At 56.7% G+C, this 25,925-nt stretch overlaps 1 protein-coding gene across 4 annotated transcripts; it reads right to left on the bottom strand.

Moving 5' to 3' along the window:
• Positions 1–807: 807 nt before the first annotated feature.
• IGHMBP2 (immunoglobulin mu DNA binding protein 2) lies at positions 808–25,891 on the bottom strand. 4 transcript variants are annotated; one of them, XM_088832084.1, is made up of 17 exons: positions 25,733–25,891; positions 23,437–23,606; positions 19,870–20,053; positions 19,202–19,299; positions 15,590–15,753; positions 14,503–14,703; positions 12,515–12,662; positions 9,744–9,869; positions 8,787–8,961; positions 7,125–7,307; positions 6,743–6,861; positions 6,249–6,343; positions 5,641–5,697; positions 5,217–5,340; positions 3,791–4,615; positions 2,323–2,495; positions 808–1,874 (listed from the first exon to the last, which is right to left on the bottom strand). In XM_088832084.1, exons 1-17 carry the CDS (start codon positions 25,816–25,818, stop codon positions 1,677–1,679), a joined length of 3,126 nt encoding a protein of 1,041 aa, XP_088688210.1. In that variant the 5' UTR covers positions 25,819–25,891; the 3' UTR covers positions 808–1,676. The 4 variants fall into 4 exon arrangements, with proteins under 4 accessions (XP_088688210.1, XP_088688212.1, XP_088688211.1 ...); XM_088832086.1 differs by lacking the exon at positions 9,744–9,869; XM_088832085.1 differs by lacking the exon at positions 5,641–5,697.
• Positions 25,892–25,925: the final 34 nt, after the last annotated feature.

The following is a 25,925-nucleotide window of genomic DNA, read 5'->3' on the forward strand; positions in this document are numbered from 1 at the left end:
ATCCATGGAAGGGGGAGGGGGAGGGGCCATGTGCCTGGAGGCATTGGCCCAGGCAGGGGGCACATCCCCGCAGGAGGGGGCACAGAGAGGGCCGCCAGGCCGGGGGCAGGGCCCAGCACTGTCAGAAGCAGGGCAGACAAACGTGTGGGTCTGGAGGTCAGGATCCATGGAGGTGCTGGGTAAGTGGACTCCAGGGCCCGACGGTGCAAAAAGAAAAAGCGGGCTTCCTAGGGTGACGGAGGTCAGAACAGACACCTGATCACTAGGGTGGGGGTGAAGGGTGGCGGGGGGGGGGAGGGGGGGAGCGTGGTCAGTGGCGGGGAGGCGCGGTCAGAGGGAGGGAGGCGTGGTCAGCGGGAGGGAGGCGTGGCCAGAGGGAGGGAGGCGTGGCCAGAGGGAGGGAGGCGTGGCCAGAGGGAGGGAGGCTTCGGCAGCGGCGGGGAAGGAGGGGATGAGCCAAGGGCAGCGCCCCCAGAGCCGGCCGGGCCTCTCCTCCCCCAGGCGCAGCTCCAGACAAACCGCCCTCCTCCCCACCTCATTCCTCCAAGCCGGCCCGTGTGTTCCTGTCCAGGTCACACCCCTACACGTGCCAATCTGAAACTTCCCTCCTGGTTGAAGAAACATCCAACAGAACAGGAAGGCTTCTTCCTGGGTCAGCTGTGCCGGGACAAGTGTTCCCCTCTCTCCTCCCGAGTCCCTGTGCGCTCAGCAGGCTCTCAGCCACCTTGGGAAAGGGGATGTAAACCCATCTAAACCAGGCCAAAGTGAAAAAACGGAAGAACGTTCATCAGAGACACGAAACAGACATACTGTGGCCATATGCATGTTTTCATTTAATTTTTAAATAATTTATATTTCTTTGAAACAAATTAAGCTCTGAGAATAAAATAAAACATCCATCTGAGGTTCTCTTCGAGAAGGGACCCTGGAGCAGCCCTCCGGGGGCTTCGAGTCTGCAGGCTCGGCTAGGCTGGGGCTCTAGAGGGCTCTTCCCTGAGACCATCACTGTGGACAGTGACACGGGCAGGTGGGCACTGGCAGGAAGCCTTCCCAAACCACACCCAGACATGACCTCTGACCTCCAGGGCACCAGAACGGCCAGAGTTGCGTTGGTTGGGGTCAGGGTGGGGTCACTGCAGCCCCCAGAGAAGAGAGACAGAACTGGCCCCATTGAGGTCACAGACCCGCTGCGGGCCGAGCCGCAAGTGGGGACGTCTGGGAGAAACGCTGGCTCTGAGACGTCCTCTGTCCTGTCTGACCTGAAGGGCTGGGAGCTGCAGCCCTGGGCCATGAGGCCGTCTGTCACCTTCATGGATTGCAGGCCCAGGCCCAAGTCCAGGGGAGTGCATACCCCGGTGGCAGCAGCCCACGATGCATCCCGGATGGCGGGCTCACAGGAGACCCTTGGGGCGGGGGTGGGGAGCGCACGAGGGCTCCCACCCCCTACAGCAGCCCTGAGAAGCAGCCTGGGCTGGGGTCCCCCAGCCTCTCCGCCTTGTCCCGGCTCGTGAGAGCAGCTCATCGCTGGGTCCTCAGCAGGCACCTTGCCCCACAGCCAGGGGACGTCGTGGGTCTGGTTGCCACGCAGCCATGCGGAGCCGCCACTGGGAGGGAAAGGCACTGCGGGTCCTGCTGGTCCCAGACCCAGAGGCCGTGGGGGCGGCAGGGTGCCCACCTCACTTCCCCTTCTCCTTCCTCTTGCTCCGCCTCTGGCTGGTCAGCTCGTCCAGCTTCTTGTCCAGCCTCCTCTGAAGCTGGGCCCGCTTGGCGGGGTCCAGGGACCTGTCCTTGGTCCCACTGCCGGGGTAGAGGACCCCTTCCCGGCTGATCCTCTGCCGAGCGTGGGCACGAGCCCTCTCCCCACAACCATGGACCTGGGGGGACACAACAGGCAGTGCTGGGCCAGGAGTGGGGACAGACGAGGCCCCAGTTCTGCCAATGCAGTGCTCGGGGGCCACGAAGCCCCAGCATCGATCTCGGGGCTCCCTGCTCTTTCCACACACTGACTTTCACCCACAGGCTCCCAGTGTGGGGTGGGGGGGCAGGAAGGGTCCACGCCCTGATAGGGCTGGTGGCTAGAGCCCCCCTGCCCTGGGATAAGCACAGACCCTCCTCCAAGCAGACAGCAGTGCAGGGTGGGGTCCACTTAGGGGTCACTCACACGATACACACAGGCCCACGGGTTATGTGTGGGTGCGCACACAGGCCCAGAGCCTGTATGCAGGTCTCTCTCACACATACACACAGGCCCATGGTTTGCCCGGAGCCCACCGGCCCAGGATCTGGAGACGAAGCCCGCTGCTCTCCCCCAGGGCCACGGACCTCGGGCAGGTGGTGGCCAAGGCAGTAGCGGCGGCCACAGTGGGGGCAGAGCTGGCCCAGGGTCACGATGCTGGCCGTGCACTTGGCGAAACCACAGGTGTTGTCCGCCTTGATGGCGGCTGAGACCAGGGCGTCAAAGTCCTCCTCGGCGGGCAGCTCCGTGGCCACGGGTCCTGGGGGGAGACAGCCGTCAAACACCCCAACAGGCGAGGACAAGGAAGTCGGACGCCAACTCCCCACCGGACCCACATCTGCCCAAGCGGCCTGGCCCAACCCCTGCCCTCAGGGCCACCGCGCGTGAGCAGACGCTGATGGAGCGGGTCCCTCACGAGCCTGTGACCCACACGGGACGGTGCAGCTGGGCAGGGCGCGTGTTCCTCAAAGCTCACCCACAAAAATCCAAAAGAGCATTTAAATATGAGCATATCCTTTACGCTGCTGACTGTAAACTCAAATCCCCAAACTAACCCTGCCATCCAGGGAAATACAGTGTATTCATTCACGGCCCAGTGTTGAAAACGTAACATCTGTAACCAGACAATTGTGTGGAAATCCTTTAAAGTTGTAGGAAAATGCTCAAAAGGGGGAAGGAGACACGATTATAATCCCTAAATGACGTCTTTAATTCTGGCAGTCTGAAGAAGCACCCGGGCGGTGCCAGCTCCCCTGAAATGGGTGATGTCTCCCGGGGCACTATTCTCGGGTGGCCATGACCCACACCCTCCCCTGAAGGGAGGACCACCCTCTGGCCATGCCTGGCAGTGATGTGTTATGAGCATGGTGGAGGCAGGAGTGGGGTGTCTGCTCCCTTTGGGGAGGATGGCGTCTCCTGGTCCCCAGCGCAGAGACCGCCACAAAGGGGCCACTCACAACGCAGAGTGAGCGCAGACAGGCCTGAGGCGGGGAGTCGTCTCTGGGCTGTGCTCCCCGGGGCTCGGGGGCCCGGGGAACCGGACCGACCCCACGGCCTTGCCTAGAGGGACGTGGCTGTAACAAGGGCTCACCCAGAAAAGCCAGGCCGTGCCCTGGACTCAGTCCCAGCACGACACTGCATGGGGGTGGGTGGCGGGCAGAGCGAACAGTGCCCAGGTGCCCGGTGGAGGCCAGTACGGCACAGGGTGTGACGGCAGAGTGCGCAGCCCTGCCCGGGACCCCAGAGCCCGTGGAAGGAGTGTCGCGGCCGTGCAGGCCGCCGTGGCCCTCTGTACCCCCGGGCCCCGCCTGCCGCAGCTGCTCCTCCAGCCCTCTCCCTGCAGAAGGAGCTCTGGTGGCCCAGCTGGACCCCACCCGAGGCCCCAGGAACAGAGGCCACTGAGGCCAGCGTGGTCCACAGGGGCTTGGGGCTCAAGATGCAGGACCCAGGCAGGGGCCCCGTGGGAGGCGTCCTGCTGCTTCATGGTGGCAGGTGGGCCTCACACTCCAGTGGAGGGGACGCCACGCCTGTGCTCCCACGAGCCGACCAGCTTACCTCTCGTGTCTTTCTTCTTCTTCTTTTCCGGGAGCTTCCGGGGTGCGGGGCCTGGGGCGCGGGGCCCCTCCCTGGCCCGCTGCTCCGGCTGGGCCCCCGCCCTCTGCACTCCGTCCAGGTGCAGTGCCTTCAGGTCCGGCTGGCCCTGGCCGCTCGGCTCCCCGACAGGGGGCTCCGGCTGCTCGGAGCTGGGGGTCTCGGGACACAGAGGGACTCTGCCGCTGGGCCCCGCAGGGGGTGCAGGAGCCGCGGGGGTGGGCAGGGCCCTCTTGCTCACCGTGATGAAGCGTTCCCTCCCCTTCCCGGTGCTATCGTGCCTGAGCCCGAACTCCTCGGCGATCTGGTGGACCCGCAGCCTGTCGTGCGGGTTCAGGGACGCAGGGAACTCCAGCTGCGTCTTCTTACTCGCCATGAACTCCGCAATAGCGGCCCTGAAGCCATCTGCGCCATCTCTGTTCCCGGCGCCCTCCCGGTCGCCTCCGTCGAGGCTGGGCTGAGGCTGCGGCTCGGAGGAGCCCAAGGGCGGCCCGCTCAGCTTCTTCCGGCTGGGCCCGGACCCCCTGGGGGCCCTCCTGGCCATCGCGGCAGAGCCCCGGGGCTTCCCGCCTGCCTGGGCGCCCTCGTGGGAGTAGTTCTCGGGGACAATGTCATCGAGATACTCAAAGGCCGTGCGCACCTCGCCGTGCTCCGCGAGGTAGTCCACCAGGGTCTTCAGGAAGGCGTGGTTGCTGACGGTGCGGGAGTCACAGACCACGGCCAGGTGGCGCCGTGCGCGGGTGACCGCCACATTGATGCGCCGGTCCTCGGCGAGGAAGCCCACCTCACCTGGACACAAGCCCGGAGCGCGGAGAGCAGAGACTAAGGGACAGGAAGGCAGGCTCCCCCGTCCGCCGCCATACCCCAGAGGGCCGCCCGGGCTCTATCAGCCCTACAGCCGTGGGATCCCGTCCACAGGCTCCCCCCAGCTGCTGTCTAGGACGGTTGACTAGTCCTGCCTGGGGCTCTGGCAGTGACGCCTGCTGCTCATCCCCAAGTCAGTACAGAGTCCTCTGCCAGAGTCCAGACCCAGGACACAGCCCAGGGCTGCGGGCAACACATGAGGGGCCTTCCAGGGCGTTCCTTCTGGCCTCAGTTTACCCCCTCCTTATCTTTTTTCGACCTGACAGAGCTGTTCACTAACAATTGTTTCTGGGGAAAAATCTACTACCCGGTGGAATATCTATAAGCCCAAGCTGCAGAATCCAGGCCCTGAGGCTATACTGGCCGTGGGGCCAGGAGATGAGCTTTGGGCTCTCGGGGGCACCTGCACAACCACCTCGAGGGGCTCGTGAGACCCTAGTTCCCCAACCAGGGATCAACCCAAGCCCTGGGCAGCAGAAACGCCGAGCCCTAACCACTGGACTGCAGGGAAGCCCCAGCCCCGCACCTTTCCTGTTGGACCTGACGAAGGACAGGATCACAGCCTCCTTCTCCCGGCCCTGGAAGCCATCGACAGACCTTATCTCAAGCTCCGGGTGCCTGTGCGCGAGGCTCTGTCTGAGCAGGTCCACCTGCAACACCGAGCAAGGCCTCGCACCACAGCTCACGTCGGGGCAGCCCCACACGCTGCCCTCTAACCTGGCGGAGGCCTGGCCCTGCACAGCCACTCAGCCCATGGGGCCCACAGCAGCCCCGGGGTGACGGCGTCTGAGCACCTCCCTTCCCACGGGCATGTGCGTGAAAGACAAAGCAGCACATACAGTGGCAGGGGTGACCCACACCCCAGCACAGACTTTCACGGCACCACGGCCTGGGCTCAGACACCCCCAGGCGTGACGCCTCTAAACCAGGATGGCATCGCATCCACGGACCTCAGGTGTGTTCTTCCCACCAAAGGAGACAGGCTTTGCTTCATGAGCATACAGGCCCTGAGAGGGGAGATGGGAATAAAGCCCAAGAGAAGGGAGGAGACGTTTAGGGCGTCTGCTGCCCACCACCGCACCCTTCTCCAGGCGGCGCCCCCGACCTTCCCTAGGCAGCCTCCAGAGACACCCAACCCTGTGGTGTTCCACGAGCCGGAGAGCCGACTCAAGAGGGAGCAAGAACCTGGCAACTGGCCACAGCCACCAGCTCGGGTATGGGCCAACCTGAGCCCAGAGACTCAAAGCCAGGGCTCCCATGGGGAACACCGTAAGAGAGGCCACCCCAGGAGTGCGTGGAAGGATGTCAGCTTGAGGCTGCCTGGCCCTGAGGGCAGGCCCAAAAATCAGCTGACACAGGGAGCCAGTGAGAGCCAGGGACGGGGTGGGGAAGGCAACCACCAGGGGACAGACAGGCGGACGGACGGAGCTCTTGCTGAGGCCATCTGAGCCCTGGATGCAGTCACGAGCTCAGTTCCACCCCGCAGCTTTCGGCCACCAGAGCCCATCAATCACCCTGCTCCACTGGCCTCTCTGGCAGGGAGTCACCTGACACGCACCTGCAGGTTGTACGGCGTGATGACAGCGATGTCGGCAGCCCGGACACCCGCGTCCACCAGCGCCTGGACGTGCAGGCCAACAAGACGCACTTCACCTGGGGGGACAGATGGCCCTTCAGCACGAGGGGCTCCCTCACAGACGCCCGTCACCAGCGCTGGTTTCTAAGCACTTTTCCAGCTGTGACGACAGGTGGCTCTCACCCTCAGCCTGCAGTAGCCTCCTGGGAGGGGACGCCGGATCCCACACACAAGGCCTAGGGCCCCGCGGAAGGCCTACTTTCTCAGTGAGGAGCAGGTGTGCGCCCCGTCCACCCGGCCGCCCTGAGGGGGGCCCTTCCCTGCCTGGGTCCTCTGCCTTGACCCAGGGCCCCGCCTGTCAGGCACGCCCATGGGGCCCCACCGCCCAGGGTGCCTGGCTCAGGACACCCACCCCTGCCCTCCTGCGGCTCCTCTCTGATGCCGGCCACTGAGAGGGCCCAGGCCAGCCTGCTCACCGGGGTTCCCTTTGGACTGTTCGTCGTCCTCCTCCAGCTCCAGCAGCCCGCAGCCGGCCGTGTCCAGCAGCAGCAGGGGTATACCTGTCTCCTCAGTGGCCGCTACGCCCGGGAGGTCTCTGCACACGGGCCGACACCGAACACGGGAGGCCCCGGTGACAGGCAGGGCCCTGCTGCCCTTCCTGCCCCCTTCCCCAGCCCTGACCCCCCAACTAGACAGCAGGGGGAGGGGAGCACAGATAATGTGATTGGAGGACCTCATCCTGGAGGAGCCCGACCCAGCGCTCTGGCCAGGAATCCGGTCTCAGAGGTGACCTTCACCCCCACATCTTTATGGAATGCGGTTCAGGGGACACGGGCGGGGCACCGCTGAGTCACTCACCTCAGGAGGTGCCCAGCCACGGAAGGGTGGGCGGTGAGCTGCCCGTGGTACAGGGCCTCCGAGGCCCAGCGCGCGATAGCCTGGTGCATGCGGTACTGCACCGTCAGCACCCGCACTGCCCCGGCTCCGCGCTGCTCCGCCAGGCGCTCCATCAGGCTGAGTGACAGCCCCGCCAGTGCGGCCCTGCCCGGGGAGAGCAGCAGGGGGCCCGAGTCCCACGTGCAGCCTGAACCAGGGGTCGGGCAGAAGGCAGCCCTCAAACCTCAGCCCACTTCCCTCCCAGAGCTAAGGGCAAGGCCCCCGGAAGTGCCCATGTCCACCAGCAAGCCACGGAGCTGCGACCCAGCCGGGCCGCCTGGCACAGAGCCACCCTCGGTCCGCCGAGGGACGGTGCCTGGGCCTGCTGCAGGCCCGTGCTCCCTCCTAACCTCCTTGGGTTACCACTATTCAGTACAGGCGCCTACTAACAGCAGGGCCGTGGGCATGAGGGGTGAAGGGACTCCAGTCCCAACCGCAAACCCAGAAACACCCAGCATGACCCCACCCCACACATCACCCCAAATCACCCGACTTCCCCCAGACACAGTTCCATAAGCCTCCCTGAGGGCACACGGTCCACACAGAGGCCCACTCCACAGGGCCCCTCAGGCCTCCTCCGGAACCAGCCACTGACCCAAGGCCTCCAAGCCCTCCTCCTGGACAGTGTCCATCCCCACCCCTACCAGGACATCTGGCTCCAACAGGACAATCCTCCAAAACACACTCCTGTCCTCCCTTTATCCAGCCCAAAGTCCCCTTCAGATCCTCACTCTGAAGCCCCCGGCGGCTGGACGCCCTCTCCCTGTGGGACCCTGACCTGCACACCCCTCAGCTCTGGGGTCCCCGCTCCCCTCTTGCCGGATCCACTGATGACAGCCTTGCTCACACACCCAAGTCTCACACCTCCACCTGCCACGTTAGGGGACGTCCACTCAACAGGCGGGGCCTGAGCACACACCAGGTGACCCACCCTCAAGGAGCTCAGGGTCTGACTAAGCTGTCGTCTGAAGGAGCCAGCACAGGCATACGCGGTAGACGGCACACCGGCGGTGAGCAACAGCTCTGTTCACGGAGCCGCGGCCCCGGGGGTGTCACGGTGTGACCACCAGCTCACACTAGCATCTGTGTGTCCAGAGAAGGCCCTGAGCTCAGAGTCCCCACCGTCAGCTCCCACTCTGCTTTACCCGGGGCGCCTTCCACAGTCCCCACAGAGCCCGAAGCCGGGGAAAGGCTAGTGACCTCCGCCCCCACCACCTTATAGGTGACAGGTCTGCCACCTGCCCTCCAGCCCTGCCTGCTGCTGACCCGGGCCAGCCAGCCGCCCGCCCCGCTCACCGCACCCCCACCCCCACCTCTGGGGTCTATAAGTCACACATCGTGAGACCCTACTTCCTCTGTGTGGGTGTAACTGAAACTACACCTTCAGTCAAAATGACCTGGAGGTGTTCCCTCCCCTAAGTGGGGGCTCTGATGCTGAGGGAGCCACCTGCCCCCCACAATCTTAACTCAGTCCATGGGCCGGGCTTTCCCACTGGCCCAGGGCCTCTGGGTGTGCCTAGGCTTCTGAGCTGGACTTGGAGGGACACACAAGGGGGTGGCGGGTAAGGGGCAGAGGGGTCTTACTTGTGGGAGATGATGGTGGGGGGCAGCTGCTTGTGGTCTCCGGCCAGGATGCACTTTCGGGCCTTCAGCAGGGGGATCCAGCAGCTGGCTTCCAGGGCCTGGGCACACTCGTCGATGACCACCACGTCAAAGTGGTCATCAGGCAGCAGCTTCAGCGGGCCGTCCGCAGAGGCACCTGGTGGAAACCGGAGCCGTGAGCCTTCACAGAGGCGCTGACAGCTGCGGTCACCCCGGAAGAGGTCTAACAAGCCACCGGTTCACAGTCTGGCTGTGCATTAAAGCTTGTGTGGTACATTTGCCTTTTGGAATAAAGGTCAGCATGACGTTCCGGGGCTTGTGGTTCCAGCCCCTGTGTTTAAGTGTGAAGCGGTGAGCCCCAGCCATGAGCCACCCCAACACTTCATTCACCAAAGTCAATCTCTCTTCTGGGGCTGGGACCCCAAAGAAGGCTGCCTTAATTCTAAATACTACTTCTGTATCATTTTCTGAATTTAGAACTTAAGTTAATTCTCTTCTCAGGTGCTTTTCTGGACACACAGAACAATTAACTGCTGGGCGAAAATCACCGTGTACCCAAGGACACAGAACCACCACACCCAGCTCCTCCTTCCTGGACACAGAGCGGTTCAGTGGTCCCAGGACCTGGAGGCCCTCCGTCCAACCATCACCCGGGCCTCCGTCCAACCATCACCCGGCCATGAGCTAAGGCAGCAGGGCTGCAGTGGCCCCCAGGACAAGAAGCCGCTCAGGAAAACCGCTGGACAGACAAGGCCCACAAGGAGCAGAAACAGGCCGGGGGAGGGAAGACGGCCTGGCCTGCAGCGCCCCACACAGGGCCGCCGACAATGGCCAGTCTGCGACAAAAGTCTGAGGACACACAGGAAACAGTGCGGCCGCCCACGGGTGCAAAGCCATCAACAGAAACCATCCCGGAGAAGGCCCAGACGGCAGACTTACCACACACACACTTTATCACCAGCCACTTTAAATGTGTACAAAGAGAAGGAAGTCTCGTCGAACAAAATAAAGGGCTGTCTGAGCATGATGTCCCACCAAGGCTATCGATAAAGGGACAGAGATTACCTTTAAAAAAAAAGCCCAAAACTCACAACGTTATAAATCAGTTGCACTCTGGTATAAAACAAAAAGAAAAAAATAAATGACTTAAGCCATTAAAAAAAAACACACTCTGCAGTTGAAAAGTACAACAACTGAAATGCACCGAAAGAGCTAAACAGCAGATTTGAACAGGCAGAAGAAACAGCAAACTTGAGGTCAGGCCAGCTGAATTATTCAGTCGGAGAAACAGAACAAAAAAACACTGAAGGGCAACGCCCAGCACCTCGGAGACCCACAGGACACCATTGAGGGCACCGACGAGCACATCACAGGAGCCCGAGAAGGAAAGGAGAGAGACGGGCCAGGAGTATTGGAAAAATAACGGAATTTGGAAGCTTCACAAATCTGATGAAAAAAACAGCGCACGGACCTAGGGCACTCAACAGACTCCACGTGGCTAACCCAGGGGGAGCCACGGGGAGACTCGTCACAGTCAAGCGGCCGGAAGACAAAGAAAGCCGCGCTCCCTCACGCACAGCGGATCCTCAGAGAGACTGACGCCGCCATCTCAGGAGAAACCATGGAGGCAGAGAGCCGGGGCGGCACGTTCATACAACTCGGCCTATCAACCGAGAACTCTGTCTCCAACAGAACAGTCACTACTCCCAGATAAAGAAAAGCTGAGACCTGTCCTTCGAGAAATACTAAAGAGAGGCCTTCAGGGTGACATGAAGGACACTAGAGAGGAACACAAACTTACAGAAGAAGCAAAGGCACCAGTAAAGGCATCGACACGGGTAAGTGTAACAGACAGCATGACAGTATTTGTGCGATTCTGTTTTCATCCCGTCTGATCTAACAGACAACCGGCCGAAGCAAGGGTTCCAGAGTGAATCAGAAGCGGGGCTCTGCTCCTGAGAGCACCCCCTTTGAGAGGCTGCAGCAGACGGACCCCAGGGCCGCCCACCCAATCCTGATCCTGGCCTCCTAGCAGTCACACCCCGGGTAGCCCCTTCCCTGAAGAGTGGGTCAGACCCGGGCCTTGCTTCAAGCCAACAGAACACGGCCAAGGTGACAGGGGGTTCACGTCGTGGTGATGTTACCAAAGACTGTAACCCATCTTGCTACAACACTCTTACTCGCTGGCTTTTAAGAATCGAGTGGCCACATCAGAAGGGCCTAAAGCCGCCAAACGTGGTCTCCAGCTGGAGTGGCTCTTTTTATACCAAAGCAGACTTCAGAAGGCTTCCCAGGGAGCTCAGGGGTAAAGGATCTGCTGCAGTGCAGAAGACACAAGAGACAAGAGTTCGATCCCTGGATCAGGAAGATCCCCTGGAGGAGGGTGTGGCAACCCATTCCAGTATACTTGCCTGGAGAATCCCATGGACAGAGGAGCCTGGCAGGCTACAGTCCATGGGGTTGCAAAGAGTGGGACACAACTGAATGACTAAATAATAGTAAGATTTCAAAAAAAACAATATACTAGGGATAACGAAGGTCGTTTCAGGATAATAAATTGGTTAATTAATAAAGAGAACATAACATTCAAGCCCCTAATAAGAGAGCTACAGAGGACACAGGGCGAACAGACAGCACTCCAAGAAGAAACAGATGTACAGTGACAGTTGATTTCAACACCCCTCTCGGTAAGTGACAGGATAAGAAGACAGGGAATCAGGAAGGATGCCGACTTGAAGCACAGTATCAGCCATGCAGGCACCTTCCATAGACCCAGGAACGCATGTCTTTCAAGCGTGCACGGCACACTCACAAAGACCATATTGCGGACCATGAAATGAATCTCGACGAAATGATCCAAGCGGGACACGGTGTAGCCTCTGCCCACGTGGAAGTAAATGAGAAGTCAACCACAGGAAGGTATCTGGAAAATCCCCAAAGACGGGGAAAGAGAATGACACAATTCTAAATAACCGTGGGTCAAAACAGAAAAGGGAAATGAGACGGTATTTCACAATGAATGAAAATGCAAACACGACACATCAGAAGTTATGGGATGCCATGGAAATAGTGCACGGGGAAGCGCTTATAACACTGAATGCCTCCAGCATGAAAGTGACGACCTCAAATCAATACAGACCAAAGACCTCCACTTCCACCTGAAGAAAAGAGAAACTGAAGAACAAATTAAACCCAGGCGAGCAGAGAGAGAAATCATACGAACCAATGCCAAGATCAATGAAACAGAAAACAGAAAAATAACAGAGAAACTGCTGACACCAAAAGCTGGTGCTTTGAGGAGATCAATAAAATTAATACCCTCTTGCCAGAAGACCAGAGGAGAAAACAGGACACAGTTGCCGACATCAGAAGGGAGACAGGCAGCAGTGTCACAGGCGCTACAGGTGTTTCACGTGGTAAGGGTCATTATGGACAATGTTATGCCTGGGATTGCAAGACAGATTAAACAGACAAATTGCTGGAAAGACATGAGCTCTCTTGAGAAGAGACACTCTGAATATTCTATGACAATTAAGGAAGCTGAATTTGCAATTAAAAACCTCCAGACCCAGAGGGGCTCCACTGGTGCATTCTACCAGATTTTAAAGACAACTCTATGAAACGGTCCCAGAAAGCGGAGGAAGCGGGCATACTCCCCACCCTCCGCGGGGAACCGAGGCAGGTGGGGCAGTGGACGCCAGGCCCCTCACCCGTGTTTGTCGCGAGGACTACACTGGCCGCCGTCAGGCTCTCCAGCATGGCTGCCTCCTCCCTGTCCTTCAGCTCCTTCCTCAGCAGCTTGATTTCATCTCGACAATTACCCTTCTCTCTCTTATCCTGGGTCTTTCTGTTTTTCACCTACAAAGAAAAGGAAACATAATCATTCTGACTTGACTTTGCTTTATTTTAGCTCCTTTTAATTCACAAAGCGCTTTTATTTATCATCAATTGGTCTGCTTCCCTAAGGTCCTTTGAAGGTGATAAAAAGTCAGAAGTCTTGGGACTTGCCTAGTGGTCCAGGGGCTAGGACTCTGCGCGCCCAGTGCAGCAGGCCTGGGTTCAATCCCTGGTGGGGGAACTAGGGTCCACACGCCACAACTAAAGATCCTGTACCTCAACTAAGACCCAGCACAGTCAAATAAATAAATACATTATAAATTTTTTAAAAAGTCAAAAGTCTTTCTTGAAAGGAGCAACAGATCCACGTAGATGACGTCCTAAAGCCTGTCCTAAAGCCTGTCAGCTGTGCTGACAGGTGGGAGAGTGCGGGGCCCAGAGAACAGTAACCTCAGCCTGGGGGAGCCAGCCCCACCCTGCAGTCATCAGCACTGCTCCCGGGGAGGAAACAGCGCCTGCGGCTGCAGGACTGGTTTCAGTGGTTTACACAAAGGGAGGCTGAGTTCCTCTCTTTTCCACACTCGTCAGAAGAGGAAAATATTTGCTTCAGCCCCTAAATGTTCACCTAGACCTTGACTTACTTCCACACTCAAAAGACACAAAACCCCTTCCTTATTTGTGGTTTCGGCTTGGAAAGGTATTTTGGTAGGAGTAACGAGCGGGACGCCTACCTTTCAGAGAAGAGAACCCTAACAGCACGGATTGAAAAAGGAACAAGAGGGACCTCTGTGGCCGTCCAGTGGCTAAGACTGTGCTCGCCTCCAGTGCAGGGGGCACGAGTTTGGTCCCTGCTTGGGGAACTAAGATCCCACATGCCCTGCAGCTCAGCCAAAAAATTTAAAAATAACCAGGAACAAGAAAATGAAGCCATCCACATGTGTGGTGGCATGAATCACATCAGTGCAGAGGCCTCCAGCGTCTTTAACCTTGAGTGACCCTGCGAGTGTCCTGCCTGCCCCCGGGGCTCCCACTACCCTGTGGGCCTCGGGGAAGGCTGAGTCTCCACGCCTGCCCTGTCAGGCCTGGACACAAGGAGGTGAGCTGACGGTGAGCAAACACAGGGTGGGTGCGCAACGGAGGGAATCGGGGTGTGGGGGGACGTGTAAACGAGAGAACCAGAGAGCTTGAAGGTTCGAAAAACTCCACTTCCCACTGACCTATCACCTACCAAGTTCTTTCTCACAAGGATTACAATCCACGTTTTTGTTTCTTTCTTTTGGCTAAGCTGGGTCTTCGGCGCTGTGCGTGGGATTTTCACTGTGGTGGCTTCTCTCGTCAGGGAACTCACGAGCTCAGCGGTGGGCCCGAGAACACAGGGTCAACAGATGTGGTGCACACAGGCTCTGCTGCTCCGCAGCATGTGGGGTCTTCCAAAGTCAGGGGTCAGACTGCACTGGCAAGTGGAGCCTTCACCACTGCACCAGCAGGGAAGCCCCTAGACTGTATTTTGTATTAATGGACTGAAAAATTAGGAATGACGCGTCTTTTTTGAGTTTTTATTTTTGGGCTGCTTTTTTTTTCCCTTGTCATTACTATCCAGTCAACATGCCGAACACAGGGAGCCCTTAAGAGCATGTTTTCTGCAAGAAAACTGCTCGCCTCTTCATGAAACCACCCTGAAGACAGTGAGTCCCCATTCAGTGCTCAGCACAGGTCTCCAGCAGATACGGGCAGGCCCAATGATTCAGCCCAGTCCATGGCTTGGCGAAGGCCAGAAACGCCAGAGGAAGCCACTCGCTCCTGGCGAAGGCTGCAGACCAGAGAGCCACACGAGGAGCAGACATGGCCGAGAGCCACTCACCCAGGCCTGGTCGATGTCCCTCCTGATGTCGGCCACAATCCGGGCACCATCGCTCCGCGCTAAGACCGCATCCAGCGAGTGCTGCTGGATGGAGTCCAGGAGACGGGCTGGGTGGCCGAGGCGGAGAATCCTCTGCTTCCACCGGGCCAGCCGCTCCACTAGGTTGTCCACAGCGACGTTAGAGGGCGCGCAGCACAGAACCTGGGGAGGCACAGCTCAAGCTCAGCTTGGGGGTTTCTTTCTAAACGCAATCACCTAAGTTTACATTAGAACAAGTGGAAAGTCCTAAAGTTAAAGAGATGGGGGAGGAGCGTGTACAGCTGGTAACATCATGGTGTAAACGCCCAGCTGTAAGGACCAGTGCAGGTGGCCCGAAGGACACGCCACCACACACGGACACAACATCTGGGCTCTAGACCTCAGGTCGAAAGACCCAACTGGGCTCCCGAAGACCAGAAAGGCTGACCAGTAACCAGAAGGAAAAGCCTCGCAGTATCCTGGGATGGTCAGTCAGGGCCGGGACACCCGTCTCTCCGAGGACCGAAGGAGCAAACACTGTGAAGGCTTAGACGGTGCCTGGTTCATAAGAAGGACCCAGGGAATGTCAACCTACAGCTGCTGTTACTGCTCCGTTCTTATCCTTACCTGACATTTACAACCCAGAAGGGCAACAGGCACTTCACACGCTCGGAATCCATGCGAAAGAGCCCCTCTCAGCCATTAACAATCTAAGTGACTGGTAACACACACCATCACATCCCACTCAGGAACCGGGAACACGCCATCTGCGCAACTAACGGGACCCTTGGATTAACCGAACAAGGTCTGTCTCCCATGCCCGGCCGCAGGGCCTTCTCCTGCAGGGCACACCCAGCAGGGGCCTGAGCACACAGCGCAGGGCTGAGTGAGGGGCTCCAGGCCTCCCCGGTGCAGGCCCACGGCCCCAGAGCCGTCAGACAACACAGGGGCGCAGCCTAGCAGGCAGCAGTAAATGCGTGGCGACGCTCCTACCCCAGTCCCAGAGCCCAGGCTACGGCCCCTGCAGACCGAGGACGGGCGTCTGCGGGAACGCGGTGCCCATGCCCACCTTTGAGCCCCGTTTCACAGCTTGAAGGACGATCTCCACCACGGTGGTGGTCTTCCCAGTTCCCGGGGGCCCGTGGATGATAGCGAGTTCCTTCTGGGACAGCGCGAACAGAACCGCTTCCTGCTGGGAGGCGTCCAGGGCGGGGTTGCAGAAGGTCAGCGGGGCTGCGGGACAAGCGACAGTGAGACTCCAGCTCCCCGTGGCCCGGTGCCGTTCCCTCAACCCCACCCCGATGGAAATATAGGATGTCATGTGATGGGGAGAGAGCCGGCCCTCCCCGAATCAGCAGATGACACAAAGTCAACCTGTTTGGTTTTCAAAAGTCTTCCCCTGGACAGGAATCCACAGGTCCTGTGTGCAGGCTCCCTGGGAGATCGTCCCTGGCTGCCCGCCGCTGCACCAGCGCACAGAGCCTAGAATGTTCACCACCTGTCCCTTTACTGACACAGCTGGCCAACTCACGCTCCAGAAAAACAGATTCCGGGAAGTAAATGTCTCTTGGAACATCTGTTTCCACCCTAGTGTTCCTTTCTAAGCGCCCATAAAACAACAAAAGCAAACAATGGAAAAGAATCACTAGCAGATCCAGGACAGTATTTCTAATCTGAACCTTCCATAAGCAAGGCCAACGATCTGCTTCATAAGCTCTGTGCTCAGAGCCGGTGCCGCTGTATCCCACCCCGAGTCTGCAGCCTCCACCCCACGGTGCCCACCGCGGAGACGACTGTGCTGGCTGACTGCGCGGGCACAGGGGGCTGATGCGGGCAGGCAAGACCGAAACACACTTGCAGGAACCATGGGAACCTGCGAGCCAGAGCTCCTGCGTGCATCCTGGCCCTCCACACCGTGACCCTGCTCCCCTGGACACCGGGTACCACCAGGGCACGCTGCGCAGCTGGAAACACAGCGAGCATGGTGCTCACTTCCTTCCCAGCTCAGAGCGGCCTCTCCCTAACTGGCTGGCAGAGATAAAATCTTCTGAGAAAACTGGCAGGTTGCAATTGTGTATGCGTAGCTCTTGTTTGCTTGCTAAGTCATGTCCCACTCTTTTACGACCCCATGGACTGCAGCCCTCCACGCTCTTCCGTCCATGGAATTCTCCAGGCAAGGATACTGGAATGGGTTGCCATTCCCTTCTCCCGGGGACCTTCCCAACCCAGGGATCAAACCCAGATCTCCTGCACTGGCAGGCAGATTCTTTACCACTGAGCTACCAGGGAAGCCCAGAAACAAAATCTCATTTAAATGTGCTTTCAGAATTTGAGAAAGTATTGGGCTGGCCAGAAAGTTGCTAAGATGTTACAGAAAAACCTGAACAACTTTTTTGGCCAACCCCATAGGAAGCAGCCCTGAGCTGAGAGACAACACCGCCAGGGTATCAGCACAAATGTGAGAGGAGAAGGGTGTGGGGTGGCCCTTGTGTTAGAACCAGAACTGCTCAGTGAAGGGCGGCTGCTTGACGAGGTGACAAACCCCTCTCAGAATGAGGTTTTCCCAGACACTGAAGGCAATGAGAGAGCACAGGCCACCGGGAGTGAGAACAGCGGGTGGGTGTGAGGGTAAGTGAGAGAGACACCGCTCTACATGGATGTGGAAAAACAGCTATCTGAACACACACGCCCAGCAGTGAGGCCAGCTCGACGTGACAGGTGTTTTAGTGATTTCCTCCCCCTGTTTACACGCCACTTTATTTCCAAATGTTCTGTGACTGACACACGTCACTCAATCAGATATAAGCTGTCCTCAATTTGAAAGACACAGAAAAAATAACCAGATATGTTGAGGACTGAGATTCTTCAAACCACAAAAAAATGCTATCAGGCATAAAGCACTGGGTTGGCCAAAAGGTTTGTTCAGATTTTTCCGTACCTTCCTACTGGTGTTATGGAAACTAGCACCGTCTCTGCTTTGTTTCAGGGAACACGAGGTGCCCTGGTTGCAGCCGGCACGCAGGGCAGCAGGGGCACAGTGTGGAGGGCCAGGACACATGCAGCAGCTCTGGCTCAGAGGCTCTGATGCAAGCGTGCTTCAGTCTAACCTGTCCGGGTCAGCACCCTGGGCCGTGGAGGCGGCACGGCCGCCTCTGCAGTGGACGCCGCAGGGCAGGGACTGCGGGTGCTATGTTTTCCGTAACAACTTATGCTCCTGCTGCTCTTGTTCAGTTGCTAAGTTGTGTCCGACTCCTTGCAACCCCATGAGCTGCAGCACACCAGGCTCCTCTGTCCTCCACTGTCTCCTGAGTTTCCTCAAACTCACGTCCACTGAGTCAATGATGCCATCCAACCATCCTATCCTCTGTTGCCCCCTTCTCCTCTTGCCCTCCATTTTTCCCAGCATCAGGGTCTTTTCCAATGAGTCAGCTCTTCGCATCGGGTGGCCAAAGTACTGGAGCTTCAGCTTCAGCATCGGTCCTTCCAATGAATATTCAGGGTTGATTTCCTTTAGAATGGACTGGTTGGATCTCCTTGCAGTCCAAGGGACTCTCAAGGGTCTTCTCCAGCACCACAGTTCGAAAGCATCAATTCTCTGACACTCAGCTTTCTTTGTGGTCCAACTCTCACATCCATGCATGACTACTGGAAAACCATAGGTTTGACTAGATGGACCTTTGTTGACAGAGTGATGTCTCTGCTTTATAAAACACTGTCTAGGTCTGACATAGCTTTTCGTCCAAGGAGCAAGAGTCTTAATTTCATGGCTGCAGTCACCATCTGCAGGGATTTTGGAGCCCCCCGCCAAAAAAAAAGTCTGTCACTGTTTCCACTGTTTCCCCATCTATTTGCCATGAAGTGATGGGACTGGCTGACATGATCTTCATTTTCTGAATGGTCAATTTTAAACCAACTTTTTCACTCTCCTTTCACCTTCATCAAGAGACTCTATAGTTCCTCTTTACTTTCTGCCATTAAAGTGATACCATCTGCATATCTGAGGTTCTTGATATTTCTCCCAGCAATCTTGATTTTAGCTTGTGATTCACCTAGTCCAGCATTTCACATGATGTACTCTGCATATAAGTTAAATAAGCAGGGTGACAATATACAGCCTTGACGTACTCCTTTTCCAAATTTGAACCAGTAATTGCTCCATGTCCAGTTCTAACTGTAGCTTCTTGTCCTGCACACAGGTTTCTCAGGGGGCATGTAAGGTAGTCGGGGATTCCCAGCTCTTTAAGAGTGGGAATTTTTATTACACAGCTTGTTGTGATCCACACAGTCAAAGGCTTTAACATAGTCAATGAGTAACACCTTATGGAAAAACCCAAATGAACCTTTTGGCCAACCCAATGTGATCGGCTATCCTCTGTTCTCTCAGGTCACTGACACAGAAGAAATATCCTCCCAATTCAAAATAAAGTATTCAGATACATTAGAAACAGCGTTATTTTAAAACAAACAACAATGGAATGAGCTACTTCTTTGAGTGCAGGTAACTGACGTGTTCAAGACAGTCACATAAAGAAGTTCATAAAAAGACACTAAATTAGACGTCTCCCTGACCGCATTTGCAAACTCTTGTTAAAATCGCCCAAGATCACACTGGTCACGTCACACCGGTCACGATACTATCCACAGTGACGTCCATCAGGAAAGGAGAATCGAAAGCTCTTACTCATCTCGCTGGGAGGACTGGGATCTGACGCGCCAAAGAGGACCTCTATGAGCGAGGACGCAGGGCCAGAGTGATACTTCTTCAGGGAGATCAGAGCTCTGCCAAGGGACAGGGACAACGAGGAGCTTAGAGACAATGAGGACTAATATAGCGCCTGAGGCCCCCGCAGCACTGCCGCCACTGCCCACCGTCTCCCGAGTGCCGTGTGCTCGGTCACTCAGTCGTGTCCAACTCGTTATGACCCCGTGGACTGTAGCCCACCAGGCTCCTCTGTCCACGGGGGTTCTCAGGCAAGAATACTGGAGTGGGTTGCCATTTCCTCCTCCGGGGATCTTCCCAACCCAGGGATCGAACACAGGCCTCCTGTATTACCGTCTGAGCCACCAAGGAAGCCCACCATCCCCCTCAATGGGCATGCAACCAACCCCAGACCCCAGGTGCTTGCCGTCTTCTCCAGCAGGAATGAGACATGTTTAGGGAAAATGTTACATGTGATTTCCGAAGAAGGCAATGGCAACCCACTCCAGTATTCTTGCATGGAGAATTCCAGGGACAGGGGAGACTGGTGGGCTGCTGTCCATCTATGGGGTCGCACAGAGTCGGACATGACTGAAGCGACTTAGCAGCAGCAGCAGCAGTACATGTGATTTCCAGTTATGTACACTTACTTTTTCAGTCGCTTGTAAGTCACGTCGTTGGCAAGCTTCAACAGTCTGTAGGAATGCTCTTGGTCCAAACTCAGCTGGGAATCATGGGACTCATCAAAGGCCACAGTGACAGCTTTCTGGGTGATACGGGTCAGGATCCCAGTGGCCAGCTGACCGCTTTCGTCATACAGACCCACGATGTCACCTGCAGGAGCAAAGACCAGTTACGTAAATGCTAAACAAAGTTAACCGAGAATTACTTCATTCAACGAATGCCAGCACATTTTAACTACTGTATCTGTTATTCTCATTAGAAATGAAGTCGGTAGCAGCAAAAAAAAAAAAAACTTCTAACTCACATCACATAATTAAATTCACTTGCATGCAATGAACTCTTTAACACAAACATGACAGCCAGGAAAATATTTCAAGTCTTCCTCTGTGCCTGGCACTGCTCTGGGCGCTCGTCTGTATCAGGAATAAATCACAGTCCCTGCCCTCACTTTGGGAGAAGGACAGCAAACACAACCACCTGGTGGGGTCGGAGCCAAGGGCTTCAGTGAGAAGGGCAGAGTGAGGACGGGGTCACTGCAGGGCATGTGAGACGGGCCATTCTGCGGGCAGACAGGTAAGAAGGGCGGGCCCCGAACAGAGTGGCCACAGGAGCGCACCTGGGGGAGAGCACTCCAGGTGGAAAGGGAACGCTGCTGAAGCAGGGAAGCGGGGGTGCTGCCCTCTCAGCTGGGCCTCCCGCCCCGTGACAGCTCTGGTGACTCACCCTCCACCAGGCAAGTCTGAGGAGCACGGGGCACTCGACCCGCACTCAAGCGAATCAGGGCTTCAACATGCCCCTTGGGGATGAGCCTGGGGCCATTCGGAGCCTGAGACTTTTGCCCAGGGAAGCTGGAGGGTGGCCCTCACCCTTCCCGGCTAGACCAGAAACCAGGGAAGACGGAGAGGCTGGCGCTGCCACCCTGTGGGGCCTGAGAAGGAGCCAACCCAGAAGAGGGCGAAGCCAACACACAGAGAGGAGCTAGGGCCAGGTGACCCCTCTGAGCCCCGGAGCCACCTGGCAGTTATCGCAACCCACGCGTCCCTTCCGGTCTAAGCCCGCCTGGCTCAGCACTTCTGTCCCTTGAACACCAACAGTTCTGACCAAACCAGAGTCCACGTGGAGATTCAGCAGAGCCCCCATATACTCACACCCCATTTATTCTGAGTCAGAGTCCACGCCACACATCAACCAGGGACCAGACGTGATTTTAGTCCTGACCTATTTTCCTTCTAGGAAACGAGTTTCATCTGTACCTTGAATCTTTCCTGTCTCCCTCCCCAACTTAAAGACAAACAGAAGGTGGCAGCAGTTCCCCTGCCTGGGCCCAAGGTCCGACTCTGTGCCTGGGGTGGGGGGTTCTCCATGGGGCTGAGTGCTGGGGGCTCCAACCCCACTGTGCCTTCCCCACCAGCCGCCCTGAGTGGGGCCCCACATTGCAGAGTTCACATCTCTAAGCTGCTGCTACTGCTGCTGCTAAGTCACTTCAGTCGTGTCCGACTCTGTATGACCCCACAGACGGAAGCCCACTAGGCTCCCTCATCCCTGGGATTCTCCAGGCAAGAACACTGGAGTGGGTTGCCATTTCCTTCTCCAATGTGTGAAAGTGAAGTCGCTCAGTCATGTCCGACCCTTAGCGACCCCATGGACTGCAGCCTACCAGGTTCCTCCATCCATGGGATTTTCTAGGCAATAGTACTGGAGTGGCTTGCCATTGCCTTCTCCGCATCTCTAAGCTACAGAGCCTTAAAACTGCTCCTCAGAAAATGGAAACCTAACAACCAACCCCACCTACGGTTGATCGAGAGCTGTAGCAACACAGCAGATTTCAGCTCTGTGCTTTTCCACCTAAAGGACCACCTTCCTCCAACTTGCTGTTTATCAGTTATTCATCAGCCTCGAAGGTCCTGTCCTCCACAGCACTTCCTAACTGAACATAATACATTTTTCCTTTGGTTTTCAGAGTTTACAAACGCCCAGCAGGCGTTTGGTCCTGCCCACTTAATCCTAATGGTAAGGTCAAAAGCTCAACTGTCTTTAGAGGACAGATGACTGACTTCCGGCCACTCAGCAGCACAGTGTGTAAGATCTGACTCCAACCAGCAGCTTCCCCTCCTCCTGCTGCTGCTGCTGCTAAGTCGCTTCAGTCGTGTCCGACTCTGTGCGACCCCACAGACGGCAGCCCACCAGGCTCCGCTGTCCCTGGGATTCTCCGGGCAAGAACACTGGAGTGGGTTGCCATTTCCTTCTCCAATGCATGAAAGTGAAACGTGAAAGAGAAGTCGCTCAGTCATGTCCGACTCTTAGCAACCCCATGCATGGACTGCAGCCTACCAGGCTCCTCCGTCCATGGGATTTTCCAGGCAAGAGGACTGGAGTGGGGGGCCATAGCCTTCTCCATCCCCTCCTCCTATCTGTCTCCAAATGCAGCCAAGATTCCAGTAAGTGGGGGACAAGAGGCCAGAAAGTCAAAATATGAAACCAACAAACCCTGTCATCACCAAATCAGGGCCGAGAGACTTTTCCAGAGAAAGTGCAGTGCTTGGCGACGCTGCTCTCTCCATTTCCAGGTCTGATTGAAAACAAGAGTCCCAGGTGTGCGGTGAAGAAGCTTCTTCGAACTGCCCCTTCTTTCCAACATGGCTGCCACAAGTTTAGCCAAAGTATTCTTAGTACAGGAAGGTCTGGGACTACATAGCTGTGTACAAGGAACCATTTTGTCCAGGGCTATGGGAAGTGCAAAGGGAGGTTCAGGAGAGGGGGGACATATGTATACCTATGGCTGATTCATGCTGATGTATGGCAGAAAGCAACACATTATAAAGTAATTAGCCTCCAATTAAAAATAAAATTAAAAAATATGTATATACTGTGATATTCTGGAAGAGAAAAACAAGAAATGAGAGTCATGTGTAACCTTACATTTTCTAGTAGCCACATCATGTATTGTTACGTGTTAGTCGCTCAGTCATGTCTGACTCTTTGCGACCCCATGGGCTATGGCCTGCCAGGCTTCTCTGTTCATGGGATTTCTCAGACAAGAATACTAGAGTGGGTTGCCATTTTCTTCTCCAGGGAATCTTCCTGACCTAGGGATAGAACCCATGTCTCCTGCATTGGCAGGCTGATTCTTTACCACTGAGTCACCTGGGAAGCCACATTAAAAAACCAAAAAGAAACAGGTAATTTTAATAGTAGTTTACTTAATCCAATGCATGAAAAATATTTTCATTTCAAAACATAATTGGTAGTCATAGAAATTACTTTTTTTTTTTAAAGTGCTAAATCTTCAAACTCTCTTGTGCATTTGACATGAGCAGGAATCACTAGCCATATTTCGGGTGTTCAGCTGGTGTCTGCCAGTCTGGACAGTGCCGATCTAAACTACCAGAAAGCCTTGTAACTGCTGGATTTCTAAGCGAGAGTTCTCCACTGCAATGCTTTGTTCCCCAGCTGGTCCAATGTGACTAAATCTTTACAGCCCACATCTGAGGACTGCAATATTCAACACACACCCTTGTCAACAATATACAGACCGGAAGTAAAGCTGTTACTTGGAAGCACAGCTGCAGACATGCATCTCCTGGGCTCGAAGGTAATGAGCAGCCGTCCGTACAGCCCGGTCCGCTGGCTGGATACCTGCAGCTTCAGCAAACAGACGCCTCGGCTCTGGAGTTCCTTCAGAGAGACGTTTTCCTGCCAGGATCTGGGAAATATCCAATGTTGAGGCTTCAGTATTTGTATTTTACCAGTTTGTACTTCCAAATGTGCAGGAAGAACAGAGGAAGTCTATGCACAGGAAACTCCAATCCTGCCTCCTCTCAAACCTGTTCCTCCTACAGCCCCCCATGCCCTACTTGCAGCACCCCAAGACAGCACCTTCACTCACCTTTGCCTTTTCTCCTGGGCCCTGTGAGTCACTGAGTCCCACCAGGGCCCTCCCATTTGTACCCAGAATCCACCCCTGCACCCTCACTGCCGAGGGCCATCCTCTGCACAAGAATATAAGATAAAGAGGGACTCCTCTGGCCATTCAGCAGTGAAGACCGTGCTTCCAATTCAGGAGGCACAGGTTCGATCCCCAGTTGGGGAATTAAGATCCCACGTGCAGCTCATCACACACACAAAAACAGACTATAATACAAGCTTCTTCCCCAAGCCCTTCTCAACCAGACCCCTGTGCATCTTGTCATGGGTGCTTACTCTGTCCTCCGGATGCTGCTGAGCCCTTGACTTCTAGATCACTGCATTCCCACCTCACTGGTTTGCTGTAAGGATGACCTCATTTTACAGACAAGACGACTAGGGCTGCAAAGTCACCCAGCCATAAACGATGGACCCCAGATTCCACTGAGGACAACAGGACTCCAAACTCTCAATCGTCATCATCAAAAACTTCTAAATCAAAGCCTCTCCACTTCGGCAGCACAATGGTTGAGTACAAACTCTGGCATCAGCCCGCGTGACCTCAAATCCTGGCTCACCCTGTGTTACCTGGGGCAAGTGACTTAACATCTCAGTTCCATACTCCTTAGACACAAGATGAGAATCGGTTACCGGAGTAATCAATTTCGCAGAGTTGACACGAGGTTTAAAGCGGCTGATGCCCGTGGAGTGCTTTTACACCCGTCAATAAACGTCAACTCTCAGTTTCAGCCTTAGGGGTAAAAGGCTCCAGTCCTGGCTGCAGGGGTGCGCTGCTTTCCCACATCTCCAGGAAACTCCTCCCCGCATCCTCCTTCAGTTCAGTCGCTCAGTCGTGTCCAACTCTTTGCGACCCCATGAATCACAGCACGCCAGGCCTGCCTGTCCATCACCAACTCCCGGAGTTCACTCAAACTCATGTCCATCGAGTCGGTGATGCCATCCAGCCATCTCATTCTCTGTCGTCCCCTTCTCCTCCTGCCCCCAATCCCTCCCAGCATCAGAGTCTTTTCCAGTGAGTCAACAAGTCACTTCAGTCGTGTCCGACTCTGTGTGACCCCATAGACGGAAGCCCACCAGGCTCCCCCGTCCCTGGGATTCTCCAGGCAAGAATACTGGAGTGGGTTGCCATTTCCTTCTCCAATGTGTGAAAGTGAAAAGTGAAAGTGAAGTCGCTCAGTCGTGTCCGACCCTTAGCGACCCCACGGACTGCAGCCTACCAGACTCCTCCATTCATGGGATTTTCTAGGCAAGAGTACTGGAGTGGCTTGCCATAGCGGCAGCAGCAACAACTCTTCGCATGAGGTGGCCAAAGTACTGGAGCTTCAGCTTTAGCATCACCCTAACCCTAACCCTAACCCTAACCCCTATTTTTCTGCAAGCTGTGCTCAGGCACCACCGCCTCCAGGAAGCCATCCTCCACTAGGGCTCCGCAGGGTCGGCGGTCCTTCCCGCCTCCACAGCACTCGGCCTGCACTCACAGCTCAGCACCTGTCAGGCTGGAAGCGGGCCGTTCGCGCCCCCACCGGCCGCCCGGGGCCCACGATCAACGACCCCGTCCCATTCGAGGCCCGGCACCGGACAGGCGCAAACACCGACGGGGGGACGAGGAGGCAAGCGGGCGGGGGACTCGATGAGGATGGAAGTGGGGAGACAGGCGGGGCCCGCGGGGCAAGTCCAGAGGGGCGCCTCAGGGGGAGCAGACCCTTCCCTGGGGGTCCCCAAAACGGAACGCGCCGCCCCGGAGGGTGAAGAGGCTCCCATCCCCGGCGGCGGCCGAGCCCCCTTCAGTCAGGAGCGCAAATCCCGGCCCAGGCTTGTCAGGCCGAGCCCCCGGAGGCTCCATCCGTGCGGCCTCAGCTGGGAGAGGACCGGGCCCTGGGGGAGCCGCCGCGCCGGCGGCCGTACCTGCGCTCCGCGACCTCCGCGTCTCTCTCGAGCTCCAGCAGTTCCAACTGCTTGGTCACGAAGCTCTCCACGGGCGTCGAGGCCATGGCCGCAGTCCGGCCCGGGCCCAGAGCCGCGGAGGCCCGGCTGCCGCGCGCGCCGCTGCTTCCGGCCGGACCGGCGCGTCGACGCACCAGGCTCGCGCTGCTTCCGC

The sequence above is a fragment of the Moschus berezovskii genome, chromosome 25, assembly GCF_049115385.1.
Source record: "Moschus berezovskii isolate FMDL1 chromosome 25, NW_MosBer_1.0, whole genome shotgun sequence".
In the NCBI taxonomy this organism is placed as follows: Eukaryota; Metazoa; Chordata; class Mammalia; order Artiodactyla; family Moschidae; genus Moschus; species Moschus berezovskii.